The following is a 27902-nucleotide window of genomic DNA, read 5'->3' on the forward strand; positions in this document are numbered from 1 at the left end:
TTGCATTTATACACTGCAGTCCATGAAATCCAAGCATTGACGATTTTGCAGCTTCCGTTAGAACGCCATTCATTTCGTGTCTGGCAACATTCTGGCGCACATTTTGGCTCAATTTTCATCTCGTTACTAATCAAATACTTTGTACAACGTACTTATTGTTTCTGGTATTGGTGAGAACGTTTCTCGAATCACTTTATTGAGCGTATCGAAAGTACAAAATCACTTAACTATGAAATTATTTACTTGTTACTGAATACACTAAAGAAGGTTCAAATAATCGAGAATTTGACACCAATGCCACAATCTAAAAACTATCTTAGAAGCATGTAACATTGTAAAATTTCGCATTAATATACAATTTTTCTCTTTTATTCGTTATCAATAAGACTTTGGGGAAAGGGGGTTTTCGTATCTTTTAGGGAGGGGGCCCCAGGCCTACGATTTTCCCACAAGACAAGATCTTGGAAGGGCTTTGGGCACGTTTTTCAAAGGTCTGACAAATGCCTGAATTTTTCGAGCCCCCATGCAAACCGACAAATGGTTATGAATGGGTTCAGTGCGGAGAATATTCAAGTAGGACACTGCAATGTTGTTTTTCTACTATAAACGTTACAAATGAGATCCAGAGGCTTGCTCTGCAATTTTTTCCAACATCACAGCCTTGAGTTTGAAGAAAACTGCCCTTTTTTCTAGATGCTTAAGAATTGTTGTCAGAAGTTTTCTTTACTCTCATTAAATATCAAACCAGAGATTTTAGCGACATTCTTATGAATCTCTGGGCTGAATTGAAGAAAACTTAACCCACTTTCCCAGTTCTTTTACCATTGAGTGTGGATTACGTTTATTTAGGTAACTTAATCGCCCAACTACAGTCCGATTCAATTCTATTTTAGCGCAGAAAACGAAATGATATGACTTCTCAGCAAATTGAAAACTCTACTTGTTTAATTTCTGATCCACCAGGTGAATTCCCATTCTGATTTTAGACATTGGTGGAAAGGTAATATAATCCCTCTTACTGCAGGCGAAAAGCGAAAGGGTCTATTGAGACAGATGTAATACTTCAGTTATAAGGTTACAAATACTTTGGTCAGTGTGTGTAAATAAGAGACAAAATGCTTTGCAAAAACGCATTTCATTTATGTTAGCTGTTGACTGTAAAATACAATTGTTAACATTTTCATACAGTTTCGCCGACTTAATCTAACAAATATTAATACAACAGGGCATACCATCTAAAAAATAAAACATCATAGCAGAAGAGATTTCTTACCAAGAAAACAGTGAAGCAGCAACGCACCGCAAACGTACATCTATAACAGGCCTACATTCTTGTTTCAATTTTGACAATGAACAACACAATAATAGCAACTCAACATGTAAAGAAATCAACCAGAGATTAAATCTCAGAGAGAAAAACAAAAAGTGATTCGCTGTATAGTATCTTAACAAGCCCATGAACTGGCAAAACGTTTGAAATACTAAGTGCAATAAAACAGACATTACGTCACAGGAATAATAGCAAAAGAGCTTAGCTTTTTAATTCTGGACCGGCGTTCGAATTGCAGATGCTTCGGAAATATCGAGATAAACCAGCCAAGAGGGCGAGTTGATAAAACGGAAATAAGCAGGGAAATGTTTTTGTGAGATTTTGTGTCTCACGGAAATATTATTGCGAGGGTAGGGTTGGATTGCGAGGCTAGGTTAGGATTGCAAGGGTAGGGTAGGTTGGAAGGGGTTTGGTAGCGTATTCTATCGTGTTTAAATCTATTGTAACCATTCATTTTACTCTATTTTATGTTAGTTTTTCTTTTAGTTTAGATACATGGCCCCTTGTAAACCAGAATTGCTGAATTGGCTACCATGCTTATATAATTGAAAATGAATGAAATGAATTAATGAAAGAGCAATTCCGTGGCTTAGCAATGATATATTTTACCGCACTAACTCTGCAATCAATTACGAATAACTATTTACTTCAAATTCAAAACTTGTTTCTTTTCCTGTAAATCTAGGTCTGAATCCTCACTTTCATAACACGTGTCACCATCAGCTGAGCTTGTCAGGCCTGATCCAGCATCATTGTCCTCAATACTCAAACTATCTTCCTCCCAGTTATTATCCACTACTTTTTGAAGTCCTTTGTTTTCCGACGCGCACTTGACTTGCAAAATATCCTTCGCCAGCTCCTTCAAAGCCAAATCATCCTCTGTTTCATTGCTAGTAGCTTTCTTCCCGTCTTTTTCATTGATATGCATCTCCATGTTCTCACATTTTTTATTTAGTGGAGAGTTTGGAATTTCTAGTTCACTGTCATCATTCCAAACGTCTGGTGGCTGCGGACTCAACGCAAACAGTGTTACGGTTGACGCGCGGTGCAGCTTATGTAAGTCGTCACCTTTTGGCATCGGAGGCATAGCGCTAAGAAAATCAAAGTCCGTCATGCTTACACGCGGTGTCCCGTTTTCATCAGCGGTCAGCTCTGACTTGGCGATCCTTGGACTTTTTGCAGCCATCGTTGACGACTGATCTGCTTCAACAAGGCTACTCGGAAGGTTTTCAACGGTAACTCTTATACCATGCGGAAGCGTATTGCCATTGCGGGAAGAATTCCCTTTCAACTTAGAGTCACTTAATTTGTTTCCGTGTACAGAATTTTCTTCAACTTGTGACAAACTAGATTCCGGCCTCCAAGAGTCAGCTAGACCAATAGAAATCGTTGGAAAGTTTTTTGAGTCAGCAACGACCGAAGATTTGCTATTATCGTTATGATCTCCAGAAGTATTTTCAATGTTTTCTTTTTCAACACCAGCCATAAAGAATGAATCCAAACCTACATACTTGTCTCTAGGTTTCCATTTCCTGTCTTCTCGCCGTAGAACCTTTTTAACTATCGAGGAAGAAGATTCTGTTCCGTTCGCACCTCTTCTGTTTTTCTCCAAGAGTATCTTCTGCCGCGCGACATAAGTATTGGAAGGTGCACTTGGTGAGTATACGCCGTGGGGAGGTGTTGTGCGACTTCTTTCAGAAGGCTGGTTTCTCATGCCACTTGCCGCACGTTTTAAGGATAGAGAAGAATGACTTGCACGGGCCGGATAGCTTCCATCTTTAAATTTAGGATCATTTTCAGGATCTGAAAAACTCAACTCTACAATTGCAAGACGCCCCATCTGTGAAAGTGTAAATCGATCGCTTCGTGACGGTGGTTTCTCCTCAACCGTATAGTTTATAATCGGCGAGGATCCTTCTTGATCTGAGCTGCCATACTTGGATTCATCCTCGTCACTAGGCAACAGCTGAATCTGCAGCGCTTTGGGGAAACTAGCATCACTGTTGGGCGAAGATGCTTGAGGCTTCATTCGATTGAGCGAATCTTTGCCCTTATACTTCCCTAGACGCGGTGATCTACGCGAGGATTTAGGCGAAGCATTAATTGCTTTAGAACTTGTTTTCTTCGCCAGCAAGTTTGAATTGTACTTGGTGCCAGGCCTGCTGTAGGCAACTGTCGAGTCGGGGTCTTTTTTGTGTTTTTTCAACATCAGGCGATCGGCATAGGTAAGGGATGAATCAAAATTGAGTTTGATGTCCGCAGTCACGCCAGGAAGGACCGAGCTATCGATTTCCGTTTCACAGGATTTTGAATCTGTGTAAAAAACAGTGGCAGATGAGATTTTGTGCAAAGTGAATAAAACCCTTTAAACATAATCTCCTTGCAGCATATACCTAATATAGTAACCTTTGGCAATAAAATGTGAATTTGATACAACAAGCAAAAATATGCCATATTAATATATAGTAAGTTGGATGGGAAACTGGAAAACTAGATATACTATATCTTATGAGAAAATGGTAAAAGAATAGACGCAACGGAAGGTACTAGTTTACAAATGACTACTTTCTATTCCTACTTGATCAAATAATGCTTTCAAGCATACCATGGTGGCAATTTACACAAGAAAAATGAACCTGTCTGCGTTCTTAATATTAAATATTGTGCACTAGGCACTTAGATCATTAAGCAGGTATTCGGTACAAGCATCCATGTGAGCAAAACACTGAAAGCCGTTTGTTAGACTACAGGTTTACAACAATCTTTGGCAGGCGACCATTTCAGCCATAGTCTCCCGCTCGCCCCTTCCCGCCATATGCTGCACTGTCCCGCGTCATATCGCAACAAGCTACCATGCGCCGTCCTTAGTTTTACTTTGAGCAGACTTTCAGCTACCAGTGCATAATTAGGCTACATTTTTATACAAAGAACTTCCTCGGCTGAAATTGCAACTAACCCTAACAGAAAAATTACCACAAAGACTGATGTGCACCTTGATCGGATTTAACTACTCTTTGCTTAGAGTTTGGTCCCCACGCAGTTCTACACGATGGCAAAATCCTGGCTAGAAGTCAACGCTGTTAAAAGACATCCACTAACTGCATACTTCGCTGATCGCTTCCTTCAAAAATTTGACGATCTGAAGTCTACAGATTCTCCGTTATAATCTTAGACAGGTGGCAATTCAAACTTTTTTGATAAAACCTTGCGGGTCACTATTGAACGGTTTTCAGGTTTAGACTGCATATTGTCTGCTCAAACTTAATAAAGATCGTGCCGGTAGATCATGTTAAAATCAGCCGATTTTTATCAGCATGAATGTGCATACCCTGTTTAAGCTCGAAATAAGCACATCTTGAAGAAATATGAAAGATAATAAGTGGTTAATTTAGGGAGCTTAAAAGGAAGGAAGCATCAAAGGAAGAGAGCGCCAAAGGAAGGAAGCATCAAAGGAAGGGAGCATCGAAGGAAGGGAGCGTCAAACAAAGAGAGCATCAAAGGAAGAGAGCGTCAAACGAAGGGAGCGTCAAACGAAGGGAGCATCAAAGGAAGGGGGCGTCAAAGGGAGGGAGCGTCAAACGAAGGGAGCGTCAAACATAAAGAGCATCAAAGGAAGAGAGCGCCAAACGAAGGGAGCATCAAAGGAAGGGAGCGTCAAACAAAGAGAGCTTCAAAGGAAGAGAGCGTCAAAGGAAGGGAGCGTCGAAGGAAGAGAGCGTCAAAAGAAGAGAGCGTCAAACGAAGGGAGCGTCAAACGAAAGGGGCGTCAAAGGGAGGGAGCGTCAAACGAAGGGAGCGTCAAACGAAAGGGGCGTCAAAGGGAGGGAGCGTCAAACGAAGGGAGCGTCAAAGGAAGGAAGCATCAAAGGAAGAGAGCATCAAAGGAAGGGAGCGTCAAACAAAGAGAGCTTCAAAGGAAGAGAGCGTTAAAGGAAGGGAGCGTCGAAGGAAGAGAGCGTCAAAGGAAGAGAGCGTCAAACGAAGGGAGCGTCAATCGAAGGGAGCATCAAAGGAAGGGGGCGTCAAAGGGAGGGAGCGTCAAACGAAGGGAGCGTCAAACGAAGGGAGCATCAAAGGAAGGGGGCGTCAAAGGGAGGGAGCCTCAAACGAAGGGGGCACCAAATGAAGGGAGCGTCAAACGAAAGGAGTGTCAAACGAAGGGGGTGTCAAAGGAAGGGAGCGTCAAAGGAAGGGAGCGTCAAAGGAAGGAAGCGTTAAAGGAAGGGAGCGTCAAAGGAAGAGAGCGTCAAAGGAAGGAAGCGTCAAAGGAAGAGAGCGTCAAAGGAAGGAAGCTTCAAAGGAAGGAAGCGTCAAAGGAAGAGAGCGTCAAAGGAAGGAAGCGTCAAAGGAAGGAAGCGTCAAAGGAAGAGAACGTCAAAGGAAGGGAGCGTCAAAGGAAGCAATCAACAGATATAAAATCTGTTTTTCCAAAAAGATATAGATAATTAACCCATGTCATGAATAAATAAATGGTTTCTTAACTTGAATATTCTTTTGAATAAAAGGGTGACTGCAAATGATATGGTTTCTTTGGGAATGGTTTCTTTCGTACTTTTGCTACTGGTTTGAATTCGATTTCATTTCGCATTTTTTGTGTAACAAAGGAAGACAAAGGAATGAAAAAACTAAAAAGAACAAAAAGGATGTTAGTTTCGATCAAAACCCCGTTTCTTAACTAAAATAGGCTGGAAATGATGGCAAGGCACGAAGACCGTTTAGCCTAAGTCCGGAAAGCTTTGGGATCGCCAAGTATCTTATGGTGATGGAAACTACGCGACAAAATATGTTGGTCTTTGTCTGTTGGAAAATATTAAATACTTAAACTCCATACTTAAAGCCCAGCAACAATTGAATGATGAAAAACATTTCCACAAACGGGAATATTCAAGGTATCAAAGCAAGTGAATCATTCAAAAGAATACAGTAATGGGTAAAAACATAATTTTTAGATCCTCTCGTAGTATTACCATCTTGGTATTTTCTCTACAACGCAGAATTTCTGAAATATTGCCATTAGAAAAATATGTTCAAGCATGCGATGATTCACTCTAAGGAGAATTCTAAAAGAATGAAGGAGAATTCAAATCTGGTGAAGAAACTTAACAAATGCGGCAGCGGATGGACCATGTAGCATGCTCGCAGCAAAAGAATAAATTGGAGGCTCGCCTAAATTGGCAAATGGAAACCTAAGCTTCAATTTGAACAGAAAAAGTTGCCCAGAATATTTTGCATAGTAGAAGGGCTTTAACCTGAACTTCACTTTCTACCCTAATGCCGAATGCATATGACAGATCTCTGTATTATATACGATCACAGTGTCACAGCCATAATAAGAAAGGAAGTTAATGGCTATGAAGCAATGCGCTCTGTCTTATAATTCAGTTTATTGCTTACGGTAATAACGTGTGGAAATAGAAGTAGCATAAACTGAATCAACCGCAGATGCGCTCTTCTCAGATAACAAGACGCCGATTGATATCACTTTCAGTTTGATAAATTCTTAATGTTTCAACACAGGTCTGTGGCGTAAAGACCTGATGGCGGGAGTATTTATAACAAACTGGTGTTTCGTGTTTCAGACACAAGGCCAGGGGCTTTAAGAGGCAAACCGCATCTTAGAGGGGATTTCAGGCGACAACTAAATGGACTTTATGAGTACATTTTAAACAAAAGGCATATCGAGTTTAAATGGGTAATAAGATATTGGTTAAGGAAGTGTACAGGGGTTTTATTTGGCCCCAGTTTCTACATCCTATGGCATCACAACGTTACAGCGTAAGTTAAGCAAGAATATATCATGCAATATGTTGAGAAATCTGGCATCATCTTTGAACCTTTCTAGCATTACTACTTGTGTAACGAAAATTTGCAAGGAAAATGGCTCAAAAATGGCTACTATTTCAAATCAAAGTAACACAAATAAGAACTCTTATTTACTTGGAAACAACGCTCAAAGTTGACTCAACGAGTACGAAACCATTGATAACAAATCAAATTCCTGCTAGATTGTGTTGATGCATTTCATTTGAGTTCCGGTTAGCATCGAGAAGGTCCGCAGTTCTTTCTAAACAAGAATATAGGTTAAGTATAAGAAAGATTTAAACTCACCAATATTCAATTACGGGTTCGTGAAAACTACTATACTGCGTCACATAACTACGCGGCGCAAGATCACCTTCTTGCTAAACTGCTGAAATGGTATATGTGTTGCGCTACAGAACATATGGGAAGATGATAACAAGTTCTAGCACATCGTGACATCAGCTGTTTGCAATCGAAATGAGTTTTCATTCCAAGTAGTAGAATATTAACTCACCTTTTCGATCGAACTGATACTACTTTCGATGTCTCGAATCACCTAGCACAGAGAAGTGCTTTTGAAGAAGAACCATCTTAAGGTATCGAATCGCGTAGCGAAAAGAGCGCATTCATAACGCCCAGTGAATAACCTGTCAAGGCTGTTAGATACAGATATAGCAGTCAGAAGTACCATGAAAAGAGGAACCCTTATGAACGCTTCACGAGCTGTGTGGTGCTCTGAGAACTCATCATACAACATAAAACTGTTGCTTGACACTAGCAATTCTGCATACAGTCCTTATTTGTTGTATAAAAGAAATAAAACCGGGGGGACACATTGAATAACACTGGTAGAAACAACGACTTTTACACAGCAGGTACATAAATAGTGAAATTCTACTTCTTATCTTATTCAAGAATTCTCAACTTTATCTATAATCTGCCACCAGTCGCTGGAGTAAATTTGAAAGACTATCTATGTTCCTGAATGACAAATTCTTTTTCAAAAATCCCTATGCTATTGAATAGAAAATGCATAAAATCAGAACACAGTTGATTATGTATTCTTAAAACAGGTGCAAGGCTTTTAATTTCGGGGTTCTTGGTATACGTGAGACTATTGAGTTAAATACAACTTAAGTCAAGTACTTTGAAATAATTATAAACACGCTTCTGCACCTCCTGTACTCCAAACGACCGGACATCGCCTAACTTCCGATATGAAACCACTAATGTTTGGTTGATAAATTTTCATGTCTAGCAGGTGCGAAGCAAACTCGTTTCGTTTTGCAATTTAACTACCCAGCAACCCCCCCCATCCCCCCCCCCCTTAAGAATATTTTCTGACCAAAGGCACATTTTCATTAAAACCGATTCAATTATTCAATATCTCGAAGCCTTAATGCCAAAATCTTCTCACATCTCCAATATTGAAAGTTTCATAGCCAAGGAACTACCATGTACAGATACTTTCATTGCTTAGTGAATTGGAATTTCGAAACCAGGACTCTTGAAATTATAAAATACTAGTATCAATTTCATTGACGAAGGTTGAGATAGAGTGTTTCAAATCGGGCTTATTCATCCAGCGGGGTAAAATAACAAACACAACGAGAAATCTAATTGAGAAAAGGATCGAGTCATAATGTAGCTCCAAAATGGTGTCGCAAAAAGCGTTATATTTCCATTCATTTTTACAAGACACAGCCTTTGCGTTATTTCAGGTTAGTTTTACTCAATATTTTATTCTGTAAAAGAAAGATAAAATTACTAACTGCCAATGTCAAGATTCAAGTAGACAAATAGTTGCTAAAATGACGTCATTTGCAAATAAGGTGTGGTTACCATGCGATTTACCATCGTGAAAATCCCAGATTATTTGGTTCATTTGAACTTGATTAAAAAACTGACAGCCTTTATCGAGCAGTCCATCAGGCCGAGTATGGTTTGATTTATCTTGCCCTAGCTTGTTTGCGTACAGCAAAGAAGCGGCATGAAGAACTGCTACGAAATCAGATAATAATGCCAAATATATTTTTACATGCGATAAGACTCGTAATCTTGAGAAGATTAGATGGCTCATTCCCAGACTAGTGTGGATGCTCGCAGTTTATGTCGTGTTCTAATTGTCAGTTTCCATGCGATAAGATCATATCTGCAAATTTCTCGCATAATTTAATACCAAATCGAAAAAATATGGTTATTTTTAGGCTGTAAGTGTGAGATATTTTGTTCTTGCAGCTGCGAAACAATAACAGTGCAGATAGCTTTATCAAGTGATAGTGTGATAAGATGCACTGCGGTTGGTTGCATGCAAGCTGCTAAAGAATGAATATCTAGCTTGATCTCAAGAGGCTGATATTTTTTGGCCTCCTTCCTTTCAACAACGTGTTTATGGCCAAAACGCCTGATCCAATCCAAAATCTCACTCCTTGAACATAAACATTACCGGACCCCGTGAACGAAATCGACAGGCCATGAGAATCTAGAATCAACTAACAAAGTGGTCAGTGGGCGTGTCCTTCCTTGTATATTCATTCCTTTGAGTTCCTGTGAACGTTATGATCTTAACGAACCCTTCTTTGTTAACATAAATATAGCACACCTTAAACTCGATATTGTTAAAAATACTTTGACCCAGGTTTCAGACTTGTCATAGAATCAAAATCAGAAACTATAAGCGCACCAGTCAGGCAATCATATCCCTAATATTTCCAGAAATGAAGAAGCGTCCAACGGCAACAGCCAACCCACGCCCCACCCCCCCCCCCCCGAAAAATACATCTTTATTCTGATGGTGATATAAAATTACTTATTGTAATCGATTTAATCCAAGAAAGATACAGGCTGCCTAATGCAATGCCAATCTAATGTACCAAATAAAAACATACTTCGATGATAAAAGATGAAATTTAAGTCGGAAATCACAACGGGAAATAAGAAAAACATGGCCGTAGAAATAACAAAAAAACAATTATAACAAAAGAAAAACGTAGACGAACGTGAGAGTAGGTTAGGAAACGATGCAGTGCAGAAATGAAAGAGAAATATGACGTTGCCACTTCAAGATGGCACGAAGACAATGGTGGGAGTTTTGAAAATATACCAACTGAAATAAATTAGATTAGAAAATATGTTAGCGAACTTGGAAAGATTTCAATAAAATAAGAAAAGTAACCGACAGGGTGACAAAAATAAGGAATTGAATAAAACGTTTAATACAGGGCTAAGTGAAAAAATAAATAGCTACAGAATGAGTCAGAGAAGGTGATGAGAAAATTCATTAGCGAACTTAGAAAAAGTTTTGTGTACAAAAGTACGTGACTAAAATACGTGGGACTTAGATTATAGAAGGAAAGTGAAAAATGATCAAATAAGAGTATAAAATTAATATCCTGTAACAAATACAGCAATCCGATTGCTAACAGAAACATGGAGTAAAAATTAAATATTGAATTGAATTCTCTTGAAATGCGGATTATGTTGAATTTCTGAGAGATTACTTTTCTGGACTGATTGTAATCGGTATGACGACTGCGATTATGAGATTCTACAAACAGAAACGAAGCATAATCTCATGCATTGTAGGTGACAGCAAATGTTAGAACAGATGTTGTGTAAACCTAGGCCCAGTTCGACGGCCTAGATCCACACAGCTTTGCAGTTAGTAAAAAAGTCTCGATTCTTAAGTCAAGTCAACTTTTCAGAGACAGATAAAAAGATACGAGTGGAGTAAAAGGGTAGAGAGTGGTTAATAAGATATGACGTAAACGTGCATTAGGACCAAACTGTTTAAGAATGCCGAATGATCAGATACAACGAAAATCTGGGATCAGTAGGGGGGAAAACAGCTCGATTCCTGCAGGGATTTGAGTCCGATGACGACGCATGCGGCTTTGCTAAAAACATCAATTCCTAACCGAAAGCTTTAGACTAAATCATTACGATAGCAATTAAAAAGATTTCAAAAAGAAAGGTTTTGAAATAAACTCGGAAATTCAATTTCTGTCGATATTTGAGGTTACCACATTCTAGGAACTTCAGAATAGGTTGTAAAATTCACGTGTTAAAGGAAAAAAGGGTAGCCACTGGAAGACAGCAACTTTGAGAAAAGAGGAACGCACTATCTTAGTACGACAAAATGCTTATGTGTTGCTCATAAAACTCAGAAAGGTTTAATCACCTATTTGTATTGAAGCAATATAAAAAAATAATATCACAAAATTATTTCTTATTGCGTCCATCAAGCATCTTGCCCTTTTCTATCTAAACAATATTTTCTTGAAAAGGGTGTAGGAAGGGATAGAATCACTCTGACATAAGCATATGTACATACTGGCATTTAAAAGTTGTATATGTATAGGAAGGGATAAAACCATGTGTAAAATTCCATTCAAAAGAACAACCAGTTCTTGTATTATTAAAACCATAAAAAAATATTGATAAAAACCGAACTAACACCAGGTGCAATATATAATTGATAAAAAGATCCAGCGAATTTTCTTACCTTAATAAATCGTTCAAACTACTTTACTACTGTTTAATCTCAAACTTTAATTCGCCCATGTACCTCTTAGTCACTGAGAAGATGCATAAGCACTATGGCATACAAGGAAACCTGCAATATCATCACATACGTCTATCGGCAGCCTCGTCAATGCGTTTTGCGATTGGAAAATCCCAACGAGCAGACAGGTTATGTAGTTTACCTTGCTTCTCCGTTACCTACAACTCTAAGTTCATCTAGCATGTTTTTTCGAGGTTAAAACCGTGCTATAACTATTAATTACATTTTTAGAGAAAAAACCTTTGTTCAAAAAATTGACGTAAATCTTTGACGAAAAGAAATCTACGGGTGATATTGTGAACGCCTGACCCCCGTGAAAATGTTTAACTTAAATGATATAAAAGATATTAAAACAGGTGGTAAAGGGAAACCTGCTGATATTTCGTGAAAATTTATTTCCAGCAGTCCTGGAAAACAATTGTCTGCATAATATACAAAACCAGCATTAGAGTTTTCGCAGATAATTGCATGTTGATCAAGTCTATGCGAGAAACTGTTGTTTTGAGGACAATGGGGAAACGGGAGAGAAGATAGCACAACACTCTCTGCAAATATGATCAAAATGAATTCTATTGGACAATTATTTCAAAAAATTTCAAATAATCTAGTTTTTGAAATAGTAGAATCCATGTAAGAATTCATTATTTCCGACATAAAATTTGAAGTTTTTTTTACCTTAAGTTTTACCCTTCTAAGTTTCTAAGAAGATTCGTTTGCCAAAACAGCGCTTGCACTACAGGGAATCACGGTACTTTACTACAAAAATCTTGGTTGTATAAAGTGGGGATTAACGGAAAAATTTACGAAAAGTAGAAGAAAGCACCGGAGAAAGAGCAACAGGCAGTTGAAAGTGGGCTTTGGAAGAGAAACTCCCTATTTCAAAAATGATTTAGAGTTTCAGTTAAAAACCCACTTCGTCCTAGTTCTGGAAGAGGATTTATAGTACATAAATAAAGAAAAAATAATTTTGGAACTAAATCTTGAATGAGCAAACTTTAGAGCCAAACTTAAAACGATTGACCTTACATCGAATCGATTGAACGGGCATCAAATTGTTCAATCTAGCTTTGGCATTCTTAAATGTCTTATACACCTTACGATAAATGCCAAAACGACAATTGTATACTGCTTCTATTAAAAAAGGAAATTAAATGAAAATGCCAGAACTAAGAACATTAGAAATTCAGAATACCCTGGCGAGAAATGATGCTGCAGCACGCAACAATAAAAAAATTAGGTCAACGACCAAACGAGGGCTTATTTGTATAAAAGCAGTTTTTCATTTCTTACGGCGGCCTACATTTGAAGACAACATTGTTAAAAGAAGAATTCTTTTGTAAATAGCCTTATTAAAACAGGTGCTTTATTGAAAATCTTCCGCAAAGAAAAGGGATCTTGTGAAAAGATTTGAACAAGGTAAACGAGAAAACCGTTTCAAATAGGGATTACAGTCTCCAATTTTCATAGCGACAAATAATAACAGATGACAAAGGTTCTGAAAAAGTACGCGAAGACTTCCTGTGTGTTAGCTGGATAATGTTTTGAAGAACAAAGAGAATGGAAAGCTTTTGGTCATGCAAAGTTTTGTGAAAAATCTAGAGCCATTCAACGCAGCATTAAACTCCTTCAATATCCCTGTCTTTAATGCACCCAGAGCGACAGAACGTTTCAGGTAACAGAAACATTTTAGAAAGCAACTTTAATCATAAGTCTGAAAAGAAGAATTATAACGAAAAATCGGTTCATAAGGGTGCATGGAATTATAGTGTCTTAACACTATAGCTCTTTTTCACAGCTCAAAAGAAACAGCCATGAGAAGGAATGAATGGCATTAATAACTTCTTTTAACGTTATACATATGCAGAAGAACGTTGTGTCACCTGGTTTAGCTTCTTCATCCACCGGATTCATCCACATCCCATTTTTCTGTGATGGCAAGTTAGATGAGCTGTTTCTCCATTCCTTAAGAGCCTCTTGAAACGAAGCAGCACTCTCTTCCTCGTTGTATGTTCCTCCGAGTAGCATCCCACCCGAGTTTTGTAGTGAATCTTCGTCCTCCTTAAGAAACAAGAAGGAAGATTATGTAGACGATTGAATAAGGTGTGATGGGTATTGATGTTATGGGGAGCTCCTTCTGAATAGTTTCTTTGAGACGACAAGTGTGATACAATTTGGTTAACGCAATGGGAGTTTATCTTAATTCATCCACAGCTAGGCTAGACGTCATTGCAACCAATGTATATTTAAAAAATGAAAGAATAAGAGGTTCACTGTACTTAAGTCGAATCCATCTATAATTAAATTACTTACTCGGGAATGAAATACCAATGCAATATAAAGGGCATAAAGCTCCCTCAGAAAAACTGCCATAGACATCAGAAGGTTAGTCATGAGGCTTCGTTCCCACATCATCGAGAGAGAGTTTGGCCGTTGGTGCATTGGCGCCAATCGCTCAGCCTACCATAAAGGGGTTACTAAGGGAAGTTACACAATAACCCCCAAATATGATTGATAATTGGGAGGGAATGGACAGGAAAAGTCTCTTTTCCCCACTAATAGCCGATGCACCAGTCCTATCTAATAGCGTTAGAAAACGCTGATGCCTAGAGGTATGGAAGGTTTAACGATGCCATAAAAGAAACTCAACACGCAAAGCTATACTGAAAAGGCACTTTGCATAAAGAAAAAACATGAGGGAGGAAGGGCTGGGAAAATACAATAAAACAGCTTAGTTGTATTGTTTCCTCGACAAGCAAGTTGAGACCCACGCTATGCCAAAACCTTAAATAACCCTAGATTAACCAAAGGAACACACATCTTACCCTAGTTATATAAATCAAATTCACAGGAGGCCTAAAGACTCCCCGCATTTCCCATAAACTAGTAAAACAGAGACAAGAAAAACGCGAGGAAGCGTGGCAGAAGAAAACATAACGAATAAGTAGTAACAACAATCTCAAGGGATTTAGTTAACGCTCAAAAGTCCCTCGTGAAATTAACTCTGATTAAATTTCATTTCATTATCATCAAACTTCTCGTTATAACGAACTAAAGATACAGTCTCTCGGAATACTCTCTATATAACGAACCCACGAACTTTTCTATTTGACCCTACAGATTTCCTACAAAGTGTTATCTTAAGTAACACACAGTTACCATTTGGGCTTCCTTGGGGGCTGCTTGTCCAATTGACGAATCACGTGACGTTGATACTGCGACTCTGAAAAAGCAAGCCTGTCATAGTTTGGTATAGATACAAAAGATAAATGACACTATTGTGTCAAGAGTTTTTTTACAGCGCTCTCGGCTGTTATCGCAAATTGAGATCTTCTTACACATCGTCAGCAAGAAAACACTTACAAGAACTTTGACTGAAGCATAAGACTGAAAGCCAAAGGGAAGGGTTTAGGGAAGCTAGAAGGACATGGTGTTTATAATAAAGTCAAAATCCAGTTTTGAGGCTAACACCAAATTTCCAGTTTTGTGCTAGTTGGGAAGTTTCTAAATATTTTTAAACAATGTCACAAAGATAATGTTTATAAAGTTTATTCAAGTCTTAGAAATTCGATCTTTGACATCGATTTTCAACTTCGAACTGCAATTTTGACCTTCAACTTCGACCTTCAACTTCAACCTTCAACTTTGACCTTCAACTTCGACCTTCAACTTCGATCTTCGAACATAGATCTTTGACTTCGATCTTCGACTTTAAGTATTACGCGATCAAATTTTGTATAATAGTAGGGACTCTAAAACTGGGACTAAAATCGTTCTTCAGTATTAGCTAATTTCGACTTCAACGAGAATCAACATATCACATATTTCGTGAAGAAATGAGTGATAAATCAATTAACCCTAATATCCCACTTTTAAGCTACTTACAAGGGGAAAATAAAGGATTTTTTATCTTGAAAATCAAGAAGGTTGCCCGAATAAGGTTGCCTGCACATTTAAGTATTTAAAACTATCAGGCATGAAAAAGAAGAAAAGATATCCCCAAGCTGAAAATACAGTGTAAAGGAAGAAGGCAAAGATTTCATCGAAAGAAACCGCTTGATAGGTTTTAGTTCTCCATGCTTCAATTTCAATTTAAAACCGCATTTTACTAAAATATTTTTCAATTGACTTTACCTCGTTTGTTTGGTGTTTTCTGTTTTGTTTTTTGATGAGTACGGTCTTTCCTAGGCGGAAAAAAGAAACACATCAGTTGTGGTTGAAAACACAGATACCCTGAAATTGCTACATATGAGCAAGCTATGACGAGGTAAAATAAAGTTCACTATTTACATTGGCTTTTAAGATACAACTGCTTTTGGCCTCTGGTGATGCACTGGCTCCGAATCATGTTCGTAGCTATTGACACTCAAGAACAGGCTTCATTTCCTGGCCACCAGCAAAACATTACAGTGAAACTCCGATTAAAGGTAAGCCTATGCAACACAACCTACATTTTGTTGTAGAGAGGTTTCCGTTTTTTGGAGTTTACTTGAAAATGGCTTTGGCTATAGAGAGGAAATTCTGGGACGAAAATTTGGGTCTGTTGTTAGTTTTATCAATGGAGGTTGTGCTATAATTCACTTCAAAACCTTAAGGTATATAATTTCTGCAGATTCTTGAAAGTTATGCATAAGATTTTTCTAATTATTGATTTTGACATCACACCAAGCATTCAGTGTTGGTGTATACGCTGTCATAATATTTTTTATCGGTTTGAGCGCATGGTAACATTATATTAAGTCTTGTAGTAATTTGACACAAAAAGCACAGTCGGAAGGCGTTCTTTCACTTTCCTCCACAGAAGATATTAGAGAGGGAGATGGGGAGAAAAAAAGGAAAAGTGGAGAGGAGCTGTGAGTGAGAAGGAGGAAGAGAAGAACGGCAGATGCCTCAGCCAAATCTTTTCTTTTCTCTTCTACTCCGCCCTCTCCCTCCTAATTTCCGCAGCTCCACCTTTTCTCGCCCCATCTCTCTCCACATTAGCCTCTATGAAGGATAGTGGCGTTCTTTGCGGCGAGAGATACACCAAAGCTGTAAGATACTAGCACTTTTTGAAATGTCTCACACTCTCCTTTGCATCAGAAGAGCTTGGGCATGTCTACCTTAAACAAAAAAACAAGTAGCACAAACCTAAAACAATTACAAGAAAGTCAATTGTGAATGGCCAATATATAAAACATTTGCTTTCATTGGGAATTTGGCATATGATTACACTGCTATACTGAGCAAATTAGGCATACTAAAATACCTGATCAACTGGTTGCCAGGCGTGCTTTCTCATGGCTCCTTTTGAATGGAATTGCTTGAAGCAAGGTGGGCAGTAGAGCTCACCACACTCCACACATTCCTATTGTAAACAAGCATGAGATAAATGATATAGGATAGCAAAGGAAGATTTTATTCAGGAAATAAGAGTAATAAGAAGTGCAGAAATCGATATCCGTAAGAACCATCCATCTATACGGTAACTGAAACACTATTCTCCAATGGTGAAATTTGCATTAATTCAGGTAGAAATGTTTTTGTGTATATTCAAAGCTTTCACCTCTTTTGATGCATCTATCCAATTGCTGAACATTGAAAACACTTCAGGTGTAATATAAAGAAGACCAATGTTACATAATACAGGGTATAACTGGGCTACCCAGTTACAACATTAAGCGTTTAAATTGAAAGTGGAATTTAGTTTTTACCAGTTTTGCCTTGACTCGTTCACACTGTCCACACAATGATGACTGTAAAGTTTCAGCATTGATGTTCATGCTGTCTTTAGATTTGTATTTCTCTGCAACAGAACAAAATCCATTCATTAAATAACAATATTCGAAGCAGAGCTTTTCACTTACTCATGTTAGTAGACCGTTGCGCACATCGCATTGCCCAAGCATCATACTATACTTGATAACACCCCTTCCCCTTCTCCGAACATGAATTATGGCAAAAGTTACTTATAGAAACAAGAGTTCCAATCACAACATATTTTTAAAGGTAACATAAAATCTGAAGAAAATTTCGAGTCCAGCAGTAGATTATGCAAAACTTTTATTGTACATTTTGGCTATAATTATTATTACTACTTCGATATGTCTACGATGTGCATTAGATTTAGCGATTTTCTCCTTATTTAAATGGAACAATAGTTTTCTTTTTATTTTGGAGCCAGATTGGTGACAATAGACCTTAACAAAAACTGTTTCTACAATAGGGTTGTTGCCCCTTAAAATGTAGAAGGAGATTTAGTCCTCACCACTGCATTGCTGAGAATATAATTGGCGTATTGATGTGTTTTAGTGGCTAGTCAAACTGAATGGCTTACCTATAGGTTTATCAGATAAAACTTTGAACTTCGGTTGGCCCTGTAGATAAAACCTTATATTCATTAACCAGAAGAGCAAACATAAAATGACATTCTCATTTCCATTATGACACGAGCTCGGGTTTTTGACAAGAGTGATTTCCTATGATTTTATCAGTGTCATACAGAAATCAGGCTATAAAATTCGGTACTTCTACGAATTGTTTAAAAATGTTTCAATACAAAATGCGAAATTTACATAGGGTAATATATCTACAAAAATGCATAATTTTTACAAAACTAATCAGCAAAAGGTAAATGCAGGTTTAATCAAAGAATATTTACAAAAATTATTTGTAGGATTTTCAACGTGCAAGAAATTTCTTACTCCGAGCGCATTGCTTTAAAGTTGGTTTGACATTACCTTTGGTTTCGTAGGCTTTCTCTCTGTTTTTGCGTTCGGTGAATTCGTATCCTGGCCAATTCTACTTGATTTCCATCTGTTCCCACCTTGTCGCCTGTAATCAAACAACACTATGATCAACTTAAGGCGCTCCTAGTATAATATCTACTGAAAGTATTCTTGCATTGAAGAGGGCTAATCCTTGGAATATTTCTGAGTTTATCAAGGCATGGTGCTCACGCAAAGAGCTCTTTGTGTTATATGAATTATTATCAAGGCTCTCGGATAACTAGACTCGCTGGACTACCAGATAGATAAAGAAAGCCAACAGAAAATTTCCAACGAGAGCTCAGTCTTTTTTCCTAAAGGCCTCAGTAGTGGTAAAAAAAAATTAAGGTTGATCAAGAAAAGGGGAAAACCCTAGGTTAACACACAGTAACCAGCAAGTAACAAACTGTAAATAACAGTTTGTTTGTTCCCATTTACATAGCCAAAAATGGCTAAAGCCCCAAAGACATACAAGATGCACATCTACCGTACAATTTTTGCGCTTTGGATAGACAATACACACGATTCTATATTTAAAGGCTTGTAGAAAAGCATCATGGTAAAGTCAGCTGTATTGAAATATAAAATACAATGATTTTCTAAAAATGGAACAAAGAAGTAGGTTCAACAGTTAAACGTATTTACTATATAAACATAGGTTCAACTTTGTTTTGTTGTAGTAGATAAAGGGCCATTTCGGCCTATGCATCTATTATTATATATATATAAAAAGATATAAACGTAAGAGAAGGCATCATAAAGTTTCTTGTTTGAAATTTGTCTATCTTTGTGAGTATATGTCAGTCCGGCCTTGAATCACACTTATCTTCACTATAACGTTTTATTTCAGGCTTAATTTGCCCACTTCATTTATCCGTCCTCGTTACAAAAAGGCTATCTTGAAAACATGGATGTGGAATGTTGGAATGTGGGAATGCTGGAATATTGGAATGTGAAATTATATAACTATATAACTATATGCTAACAAGTATATTTGTGTTCAATTTGGGTTCGTTGATACGAGAACTTATCGTATAGGAAGGTATTACCTTGCAAAGGCTAGCTTACTTCTATTCATATTCCAACATTCCAATATTCCATGTTCCATGTTTTCAAGATAGCCATTACAATCTAACAAATGTAGCCTTGTTGGACGCATTGGGATTTGATTGACAACTTAGATCAATGCTTTCTCACAACAACCTACACAATTTAGAACCTCAGTAGCAACGAAAGAATTACATATTGTGAGGCCCAATCTAACAAAGATTTTCCAATATAAATCTTAAACCTTGGTCACTCATAAAATTGCAAGCTACAAAACTGAGCAAAACTTTCAAAAAAGTGCCAAATGCAACTTCTTTTGCCAAATGAGAAGCTGGAGATGCCTAACTCGGTGACTTTCAGTTGATTCCAAAAACAGCAATACAGAGACTATAACTTATAACATATAACTTTCACTAGGGTAAAGTCGATCCATTAGAATTTCTTAAAAAGATAAACCTAGCAGGAACCACCAGATTGTTTATGGGTGACGATTTGTATAGGTGTCTCAGATCAGCATAAATCATTTTCAACTTACTCTCGATCCTCTCTTTCCTTTTGCATCATTTGCCGCAAAGCAACGATCCGCTGTTCCATCTCATCGTTCTCTTTTTGAAGCTGCTCTGATTTCACTTGCAGTTGCTTTGATTTTCTACACACAAAAAAGCAAAAAAAAAGATTTTGAAGCCATCGTCAGTATCACCAAAATAACTACGGCATAATGATTTAAATTTCACAATTCATTACTCCAAAAAAGTGAGTCTAGAATGATATCCAAAGACCATCCACTTGCTCATGCCGACCCCACAGTTAGCGAGAATGGAAAAGGTTCATTCCTTCAAATGCTTTCAAAATCTTTTGATTAGATATAACGTTGAATAAGAAGACTTTTACTAACTTTTTTTCAATTAGTAATTCAAACATCTCACTGTATTATTTAGATTCTATAGAGACCAGAGGCCTCAACACTGATTTCTCGTTTCCGTTATCAATTTACAGAACATCAAGCATTCATAACTAGAGCTTGTGTTGATTTATAAAAATTAAGGATCCATTAAATGAACCAAATTTAGATTTTAACTAACGTCTTTGAAATCTAAAAATAATCAAATATGAATCTTCAGAAGTTTTATTCAAAATAGCCCGAAGTGCACTATCGCTGTGCTTGTTGGTAGTTATGAGTTGGCTTTCCATGTGTAGCAAAATTGAGCAAACGAGAGGCTTTATTATTTGGTAGACCAATTAAGAGCCCGGCAGTGTGTCTTTAAATCCGGTTATCAATTATGCATTTAAAGATCTTTTTGTTATGACACAAATTTTTAGCTGTCAAGATTTCTAAATAAACGTGTTAGTATAATTCACTCTTTAATGAATGTATATGAAACCAATTTTATTAGAAATAAGTTAAGTTTATGACAACCATTCTTATACAGCACATGCGGAAATTCCATTCAAACAAATTCTTTATGTGAATTATTTATGTGATAAAAAACTTTAAATGCTAATGCAAAAAGATGTCTTTCTAGAAATTCACTAAATTTTAGAACTAAATAGCAATTAAATTGATTAGATTTTATTGTTTTTCCAATTTCATTGGGAAAATATATGCAGAAAAATTAGGATTTGTTAGAATTTTATTTTATGTTTATGCATTGAAGTTACCTGTCAAAACGCTTTAATTTAGCCGTGATGGTTGATGCATTACTCTCAGATCTAAGTCTACAAACAGACAAAATGCAAAAAAATGTTTCTATAAAGTTGCATTACGGTTAAAGAATAACGGCAAAATAAATTTACAACCAGTAGAAACTTCAAGAAATTAAAAAAATGGGGCAAGGTCCCAGCCGAGGAACCGCGCGTATGGTAGCCAGCAGGGGCTCCAGCACCAAAGAAAAAAATGGAAGAGCTGAGCAAGGGCCCAGCAAATGTTTGCGGCAAGAGCCCAGCAGTCCCTAAAGCCACCGCTGCATTCAATGAACATTTAGTTCAGCATTCTTAATATAAATACCCATTGCCTATACCCATTGCTTAGATTGCTTATAACTTTGGCGGTCTTGTGCGATATATATAAAAATTTGAGGATGCGTTATATGGCACACAAAATTCGCAAATGGTTTATTGACATTTTGTCCATTCATGAAGTATCATTTCGTGGTAATGAATACCCTAATCAGCGAAATTCACTTTGTCACTTTCGTAAACAAATGTATTTGTTTTTTCGGTAGATTTACACAGATTTTACCCAAAAGGTAACAGGTAGTTTTGTTCATTGGCATGTCAAATGAATGACTTAAAAGAACACCAAAAACAAACAAAGTAGTAAGAAAGTTCAAACTTGGAAACTTAACAAAGAAACGCGTTAGACGGCAGACTACTCAATTGCTAATGCAAAGTAAATTAATGGGTAAAAATAAAAACAGAATAAAGATGATCAAGTGTAGATGAAATCATAAAACTGGACAGATAGGAAGTTAGTAGCGACACATGTCCACTCTATATCATGCGAAACAGTGGAACAGCAAAAGTTTAACGATTCCTTGTCACAATTTCTTCAGAAAGCATGGTCATTGATTCTAGAGTCAGAATTTTTAAGATCCAAGAAGATAAGGCACTACCCTATGTGTAGAAGAATGTAGGGTATAAAATAATTATAAAAACACACTTACCCTCGTTGAAACATGTTTACTTTGCAATGATCGCAGGCAGTAATGAGGTATTATCATATATCAATACTGACCAGCTGCAACATAAAGTAAACAGATTAAATCAACCGTCAGATGAAAAGACAAACATGAATGCACACTTTCATCAGATAACTAAATTTCATTAGCAATGATGCTATATCTGGTCTAATCGACATAACAACAGCTATATATGAATGCAAGGTGTTGGTCGATGACCCAAGTGATGTATTGCCTGTGCGTGATAAATAAAACAAAATAGCTATAAGATATGATTATAAATAATTGATGTTTTGTTGTTCAAACTCAATACAGCTGTTATGAGATAAATAAACAAGGACAGGTACCTCTTGTATAACGACATGTTATCGAATCAAAATAAAAAGGTGCTTTCCTTTCAACAGGCAAATTATCACCAAGTAAAATAGATTATTTAGAGCAAACATGACAGAAATGAGGTTTGAAACTGTGATCATGCTTCCTTATCAAATATCTAGGGAAATGAGGCACAGCATTTTCCTCTGGGTTTTAGGAATACTTTGATGAAAATTTGAGATATCAACAATTAGAGGAAAGAAGAAGACCTACATAGTCCCGGACACATTGTGGATTCAAGATTGCCTCGAATCACTACTAATTATTTATGCATTTCAAAATCTTACCATATCTCCTGGCTGGCAATGCAGATGCAAGGTTTTGAGGGCAAATTTGCACATTACATAAGTCAAAAGCTTGCTAGCTCAGGCCCATTGAAAAGGGCAATTCAAATTCTTACTTTTATCATGAGACAACTGAACTACCCATTCAAAAACTTAGTGATCAAAAATTTTGTTATTTAAATAGAAATATTATTGAAAATCTTTGTCAAATATCTGCAGTAATGCAGACACCCTTAATCTGTACCTGGATATAATTTTCCACCTACCATATTTGGTCATCATCAAAAATTTATGCTAAGTGGAATTTCAGACAAAAACATTTGCTTCTACTTTTCACACTATTTTTAAATTGTTTAGGGTCTAAGGCTTATTAAGATTAGAAATGGCAGATTTGAAAACTGGGATATTCCTTAAAGGTAATGTGTGTAGCTAATGCAAGAAACTCTACAGGGTTTTTAGAAACATGTGATTTTTCATGTCATCCCCCATACCATTACGGTCATTCTGCTTATCTATCCTGCCGCGAGATCAGCTTTTCATGTGAGCAGTTTTGAATCGCAAGAATACTGACCAATCGCAAGCCGTTATTTTCATGTTACTTGACAAGTTGGGTATACGCAATTCTTTAATATGGACACATTACCTTTAAACACTGCATTGCCCATAAGAAGCTTGATGTATTTTTAATCTGAGTTGGGCAAGAAGATCATGATAAAAGGAAAAACTTTCTTGCCTGCATTACTACTGATTAAACTTTGCTTTAACTTCAAGCAACTTATAAATTTATTCTTTTATACAAATAAGAATCAAAGAAACAACTGTGGGTCATTATTAAGCATTTGTCAATTAAAATTATCTTCCAATCAATAACTGTGTCAAAAACTAAGATTTCTCAATTATTTGTATAAAAAGTTCTGCACAGTGGTGCATCAATACAAAAGGAACCCCATTCTTTCTAAAAATTTATGATATATCCATGGGTCGTGCTTTAAAACAATAATCTTCTTTTGTCATCTTAGAGGTGATATTTCCTTCTTTAAAGAAAGTTTTGCACTTTGGAGGACAAGCTAGAATTCTTCATAATGCAGAATCCATTTGAACAAACCAGACCTATAACGTTTAACTTCAATATGTATGAAAATTAATGGGAAATTTTATCTAAAAAAGCAAGATTTAAATAAGTTAACCACAAGGAGAGGCCAAAAAATGATACACCTTAGGACATGCAAAAAACACATGCATTATGGGCAAAGCATTCAACCTTAAATACTCCTAGGGCTGGTGCAGAATAACCTGACAGTATTCCACAGAAAAAGCTTCATATCATTCAAAAAATTTTAATGAAATGATACAATCCCAATATATATTTTTATGAAACTATATATTTGATACAAACATACCAAAAACATCATTTGAGGAGAGGACCATCTCAATGACAAAAGCACTTTTTATATTTGCTATCATTTCATCGGAGAAAATATGCTGGCTTGTTGTATCCATGGAAATATTTTCTAAATTAAAACACTGTTAGCAGGGGGGGGGAGGGGATTTGTCAGTTGGCATGCTCCTGTGCACACTTGCTTTAATACATTCAAATGGTGTGCAAAACAAACTTTTCCTAGTAGCGCTATAGTGAAATCGTCGTCCAAGTTCAAATTTTTGCATGCAGCACTACACTTACCTGGAATGCCTGGAATTACAGAGAGCTGGCAACTCTCCCCACTCTGGGTGGAAGTTTGGTCATACCAGGGACTCGAACCACGGACCCTTAGGTGTGTAGTCAGCGACTCTAACCACTGAGCCATCCTCGCACCTAGTTTCAAAGTTACTGCCATCCAAAATTATGCTGAATAAAATGATGGCCACAGGCCCTGGATGATTTGACATGGAATGACCCCTCATGCATGTATTTGCAATACTCTTCAAACTGGCCTATAGGAAAGATTCCACTTAGGGTGGTATGTCATAAGTAATACTGGGACCTTGTTTATATGTCACTGAAGAATATGTGTGCAAGGCATTAATTTTTTGTAGATTTTACTTTTTACCATATTTTACCAGCCTGACATGAAACCAATGTTACTTCATTACATATAAGGTCCTTTAAAGTTTAAGCCATGGTAATTACTCTTTTACCTTTTGTTCTTTCCGTGACTTCTTTTACTGTACAAATGGTACCTGATATAGCTAATATGAGAGACCCGGAAAAATAACTTGTCTTTGTTCCTTCACTATGCAAGCAAAAAAAGAGAACTTAACTCGATATTTGGAAAAAATGAAGTTTAGTGTATGTTTAATCATCTCCAAAAGAAAAAATCCAAATATCTACACTGCCACAGTTATTTGTGATATGGTGTAAAACTTAAGGATTTGCGAATAACTCAAAAAAGGTTGACCATTGGGTATTTTTGATGCTTTTTTGGATTCCTCACCCAATAAAACGTCTCTGGGTGAATTTGTAGAGTTAGAGCATTTCTTAAACTGAAAATATTTAAAAGAAAGTAAATTCAGAATGGCTGATTTTTGTCGCGAAACACGATTTACATTAAATCTAAAAAAATGCACAACTCAAGAACCGTTTGGAGTTAGATGCTCAAATTTTCAGGATTTTCTACTGTTTATGATATCTATTTCTGGTGAAAATTTGTGAGGTAAGGGTGTCAACCTTCCGAAATTCTGGATGATTTGATATGGATTTACCCTTTTATTAATTGTAACAAGTGCCAGCTGAATATTTTCAATCGTTAATTGGTTATTTTTAATTGTCCAAGGTGAGATATCATAATGAAATTCAAAGATAAATTAACTTATCAAATAAATTTATTTATTTACCATATTGCTTTAACAATCAATATTTACCACTCAAAGTCTTTCTTGATTTTGCCTTAATGACAATTTTTAAAAACTTTTTGCCAAATAAATAACTCCTTGAACACTGATCTGTATTATACATTTGTTTGTTGGAAGTTCAGTTCAGTTCAGTTCAGTTCAGCTTCATAATCTACAATTCATCTGCATTGAATAACAAGCAAAGAAAAACATTTGATACTGAATAGAATAGAGAATAGTCTTCAGTTACTTAGTTACTTACAAGAAACCAAGCAACTTATCATAAAGAACAAAACAATACTAATATTCAAAACAGGACAAAATTAGTTAATGTAAAGCTAGGCGACCATACCTGGTAGCAAAACGAATAGCTTCTGTTTTGAGTTCCAAATAAAAGTAATTTAAAACATACAGTGCTATCAATATCGATTATATCAGAGGCAACTTAGGGAGGTGGTTTGGTAACAGAACGGCCTAAACCAACACACCAAAAAAACGCAAAAAGCTTCATTTACCTATAACTTTGCAACCCAAAATAAAAGAATCTTCAAAATTGAAAATTTTACCGTCTCTTTTCGAAGCAATTTGAATTGACGCGCGATGTACCATGTAAATCTCTGTAAACAGGATGTGTACCAGAATACATCAAATATCAGCCTTCCTTGGTTACAGACGTAAATAATTAACGGTTCCAGAATAGACAACATGGAACCTCGTTATGAGTTAAAAAAGATGATTGCCCTTGCGCGCTGTCTGGTGGCTCCACTGCAAGGGGGTCTGAACATCAGTGGGTCTGAAATCGAGGCATAAATTATGGGCTAATAGGGGGGGGGGGGGATTTAGAAAATTTGAGCTATAGCTGGGAAATTGACAAACGTTTAACGTGCCGAACCCCAGCCAAGATTTTATTTTGTCTGAAAAACGTAGAATTTAGCCTCTTATTTGAGGTTCGATGCGACGCGTAATGTAAAAATTGTGACGAAAACGATGCGATGTGACTTGTTTGATAAGAATGCGACGCGCCAATTGTCTGTATATTTTTATAAACGGTGCAACCTTCAAGTACTGTTCATTAGAATTGTATAACAGCATACTGACGATAACAAAAAATACTGTTTACCGGATTGTCAAAATGAGATCGATGCAGAACAGACTGTGCATGCTTCGTGCAACTCCGAGTTTCAGGCTTGTTTTTCAAGGTTTCATGCAAAGAGCTTTAGGGATAAATTGTTAAGCAAAAATTCTATGAAAGTTACCCATTCTTAGCATGGCATCACCTTACAGCAATTTCAACAAAAGGGCATGTCCAATTTGGGCGCGGCTAATTAAGGTTGGAAAAAGACAATATTTGTTTGTTGAAAATCAGCAAAATATTTGTTTTTATGCCAAAATTATGCAGAACTTAAAAATGTTAAAGTCCTTCCCTCACTCTTTATGATAAGAAAATTATCAAAAATAGTAGGAGCATGATTTGTGCTTTGGCTGACAAAAGACAAAGAGTCAGATGTCCGATGGAAAGATGTTACAGGCACTTGGTTTCTTGCCCACATATACAACGTCTCTGATCACAGGTCTGAATGTTTAGTTCTTACCAGACCAGGGCCGCCGGAGCCAGGGGGGGCCACGGGGGCAAAGGCCCCCCTGTTTGCAAAAAGTATAAACAAGTGCCCCTTTTCGAAAAATATGTTGCGTGTATTTTTCAATGCAAGATATTCTGCCTTTAGAAACTAAGTAAATTATCATAACTCTGGACGTTGTTAGAGGACCATTCACTGAAAATTCATTAAATTTTTACTTGGTCTTGATGCAAGAAGCGCAAGCTCCTGTGATGAATAACATGAACAGCGAAGGAGACTGCCAGTTTCGCGAGAAAATTTCCTTAGTATATCTTCAGCAACAAATTCATTAGTGAAGGTCCGATCAAGTCCCCGGTGAGCACAGTCAGTTGGTCCAATGTATATCGTGTCTTTTCTTGAAAGTAAAAACCTGGACCCCTTTCTCTGATTCTGGGTTGAGTAAAATGTACCCTATTCTGTGCCTTTGCCAAAATTGTGTAACTCTTTTCACTGAGAATATTCAAACATAGGCAGGATTTTTTGTTGAAATCAAATTTAGTGAACTTTGCTTTTCACCGAGCATGTTAGAACCATTCTTTTTCTTAAACTTATATATAGGCAAGTTAAAAAGCAGAGTTCACTAAATTTGACTTTAACAACAATCCCTTATGGTTCTTGACATATATATATATAT

At 36.9% G+C, this 27902-nt stretch overlaps 2 protein-coding genes across 3 annotated transcripts; one reads left to right on the forward strand and one right to left on the reverse strand.

Moving 5' to 3' along the window:
- Window positions 1-95: 95 nt before the first annotated feature.
- On the reverse strand, window positions 96-27886 carry LOC148957105 (uncharacterized). Of its 2 annotated transcripts, XM_089115798.1 has the most exons (12): window positions 26219-27886; window positions 22150-22223; window positions 21146-21202; window positions 20022-20135; window positions 18413-18506; window positions 18010-18049; window positions 17387-17478; window positions 16942-17040; window positions 15828-15877; window positions 14853-14916; window positions 13577-13754; window positions 96-3643 (listed from the first exon to the last, which is right to left on the reverse strand). In XM_089115798.1, exons 2-12 carry the CDS (start codon window positions 22161-22163, stop codon window positions 1974-1976), a joined length of 2472 nt encoding a protein of 823 aa, XP_088971924.1. In that variant the 5' UTR covers window positions 22164-22223; window positions 26219-27886; the 3' UTR covers window positions 96-1973. The 2 variants fall into 2 exon arrangements, with proteins under 2 accessions (XP_088971924.1, XP_088971925.1); XM_089115799.1 differs by lacking the exon at window positions 21146-21202 and having other exon boundaries at window positions 98-3643; window positions 26219-27885.
- Window positions 4380-6511, forward strand: LOC148957106 (uncharacterized). The gene is made up of 2 exons (XM_089115881.1): window positions 4380-4409; window positions 4735-6511. Exons 1-2 carry the CDS (start codon window positions 4380-4382, stop codon window positions 5773-5775), a joined length of 1071 nt encoding a protein of 356 aa, XP_088972007.1. The 3' UTR covers window positions 5776-6511.
- Window positions 27887-27902: the final 16 nt, after the last annotated feature.

This window comes from Rhopilema esculentum, unplaced genomic scaffold (assembly GCF_057945365.1).
Source record: "Rhopilema esculentum isolate cy_ngs unplaced genomic scaffold, ASM5794536v1 HiC_scaffold_37, whole genome shotgun sequence".
Classification (NCBI taxonomy): Eukaryota; Metazoa; Cnidaria; class Scyphozoa; order Rhizostomeae; family Rhizostomatidae; genus Rhopilema; species Rhopilema esculentum.

What these genes read in the sequence shown, in the direction of transcription:
- LOC148957106 (XM_089115881.1), top strand. Translation starts at nt 4,380, where the DNA reads ATGGCAAAATCCTGGCTAGAAGTCAACGCT. An exon ending in CCTGGCTAGAAGTCAACGCT is followed by an intron (nt 4,410 to 4,734) that starts GTTAAAAGACAT and finishes GGAGCTTAAAAG; the next exon opens with GAAGGAAGCATCAAAGGAAG.
- LOC148957105 (XM_089115798.1), bottom strand. An exon ending in TTTATCTGATAAACCTATAG is followed by an intron (nt 17,479 to 18,009) that starts GTAAGCCATTCA and finishes GTTCTGTTGCAG; the next exon opens with AGAAATACAAATCTAAAGAC. An exon ending in CCCCCAAGGAAGCCCAAATG is followed by an intron (nt 13,755 to 14,852) that starts GTAACTGTGTGT and finishes TTGTTTCTTAAG; the next exon opens with GAGGACGAAGATTCACTACA.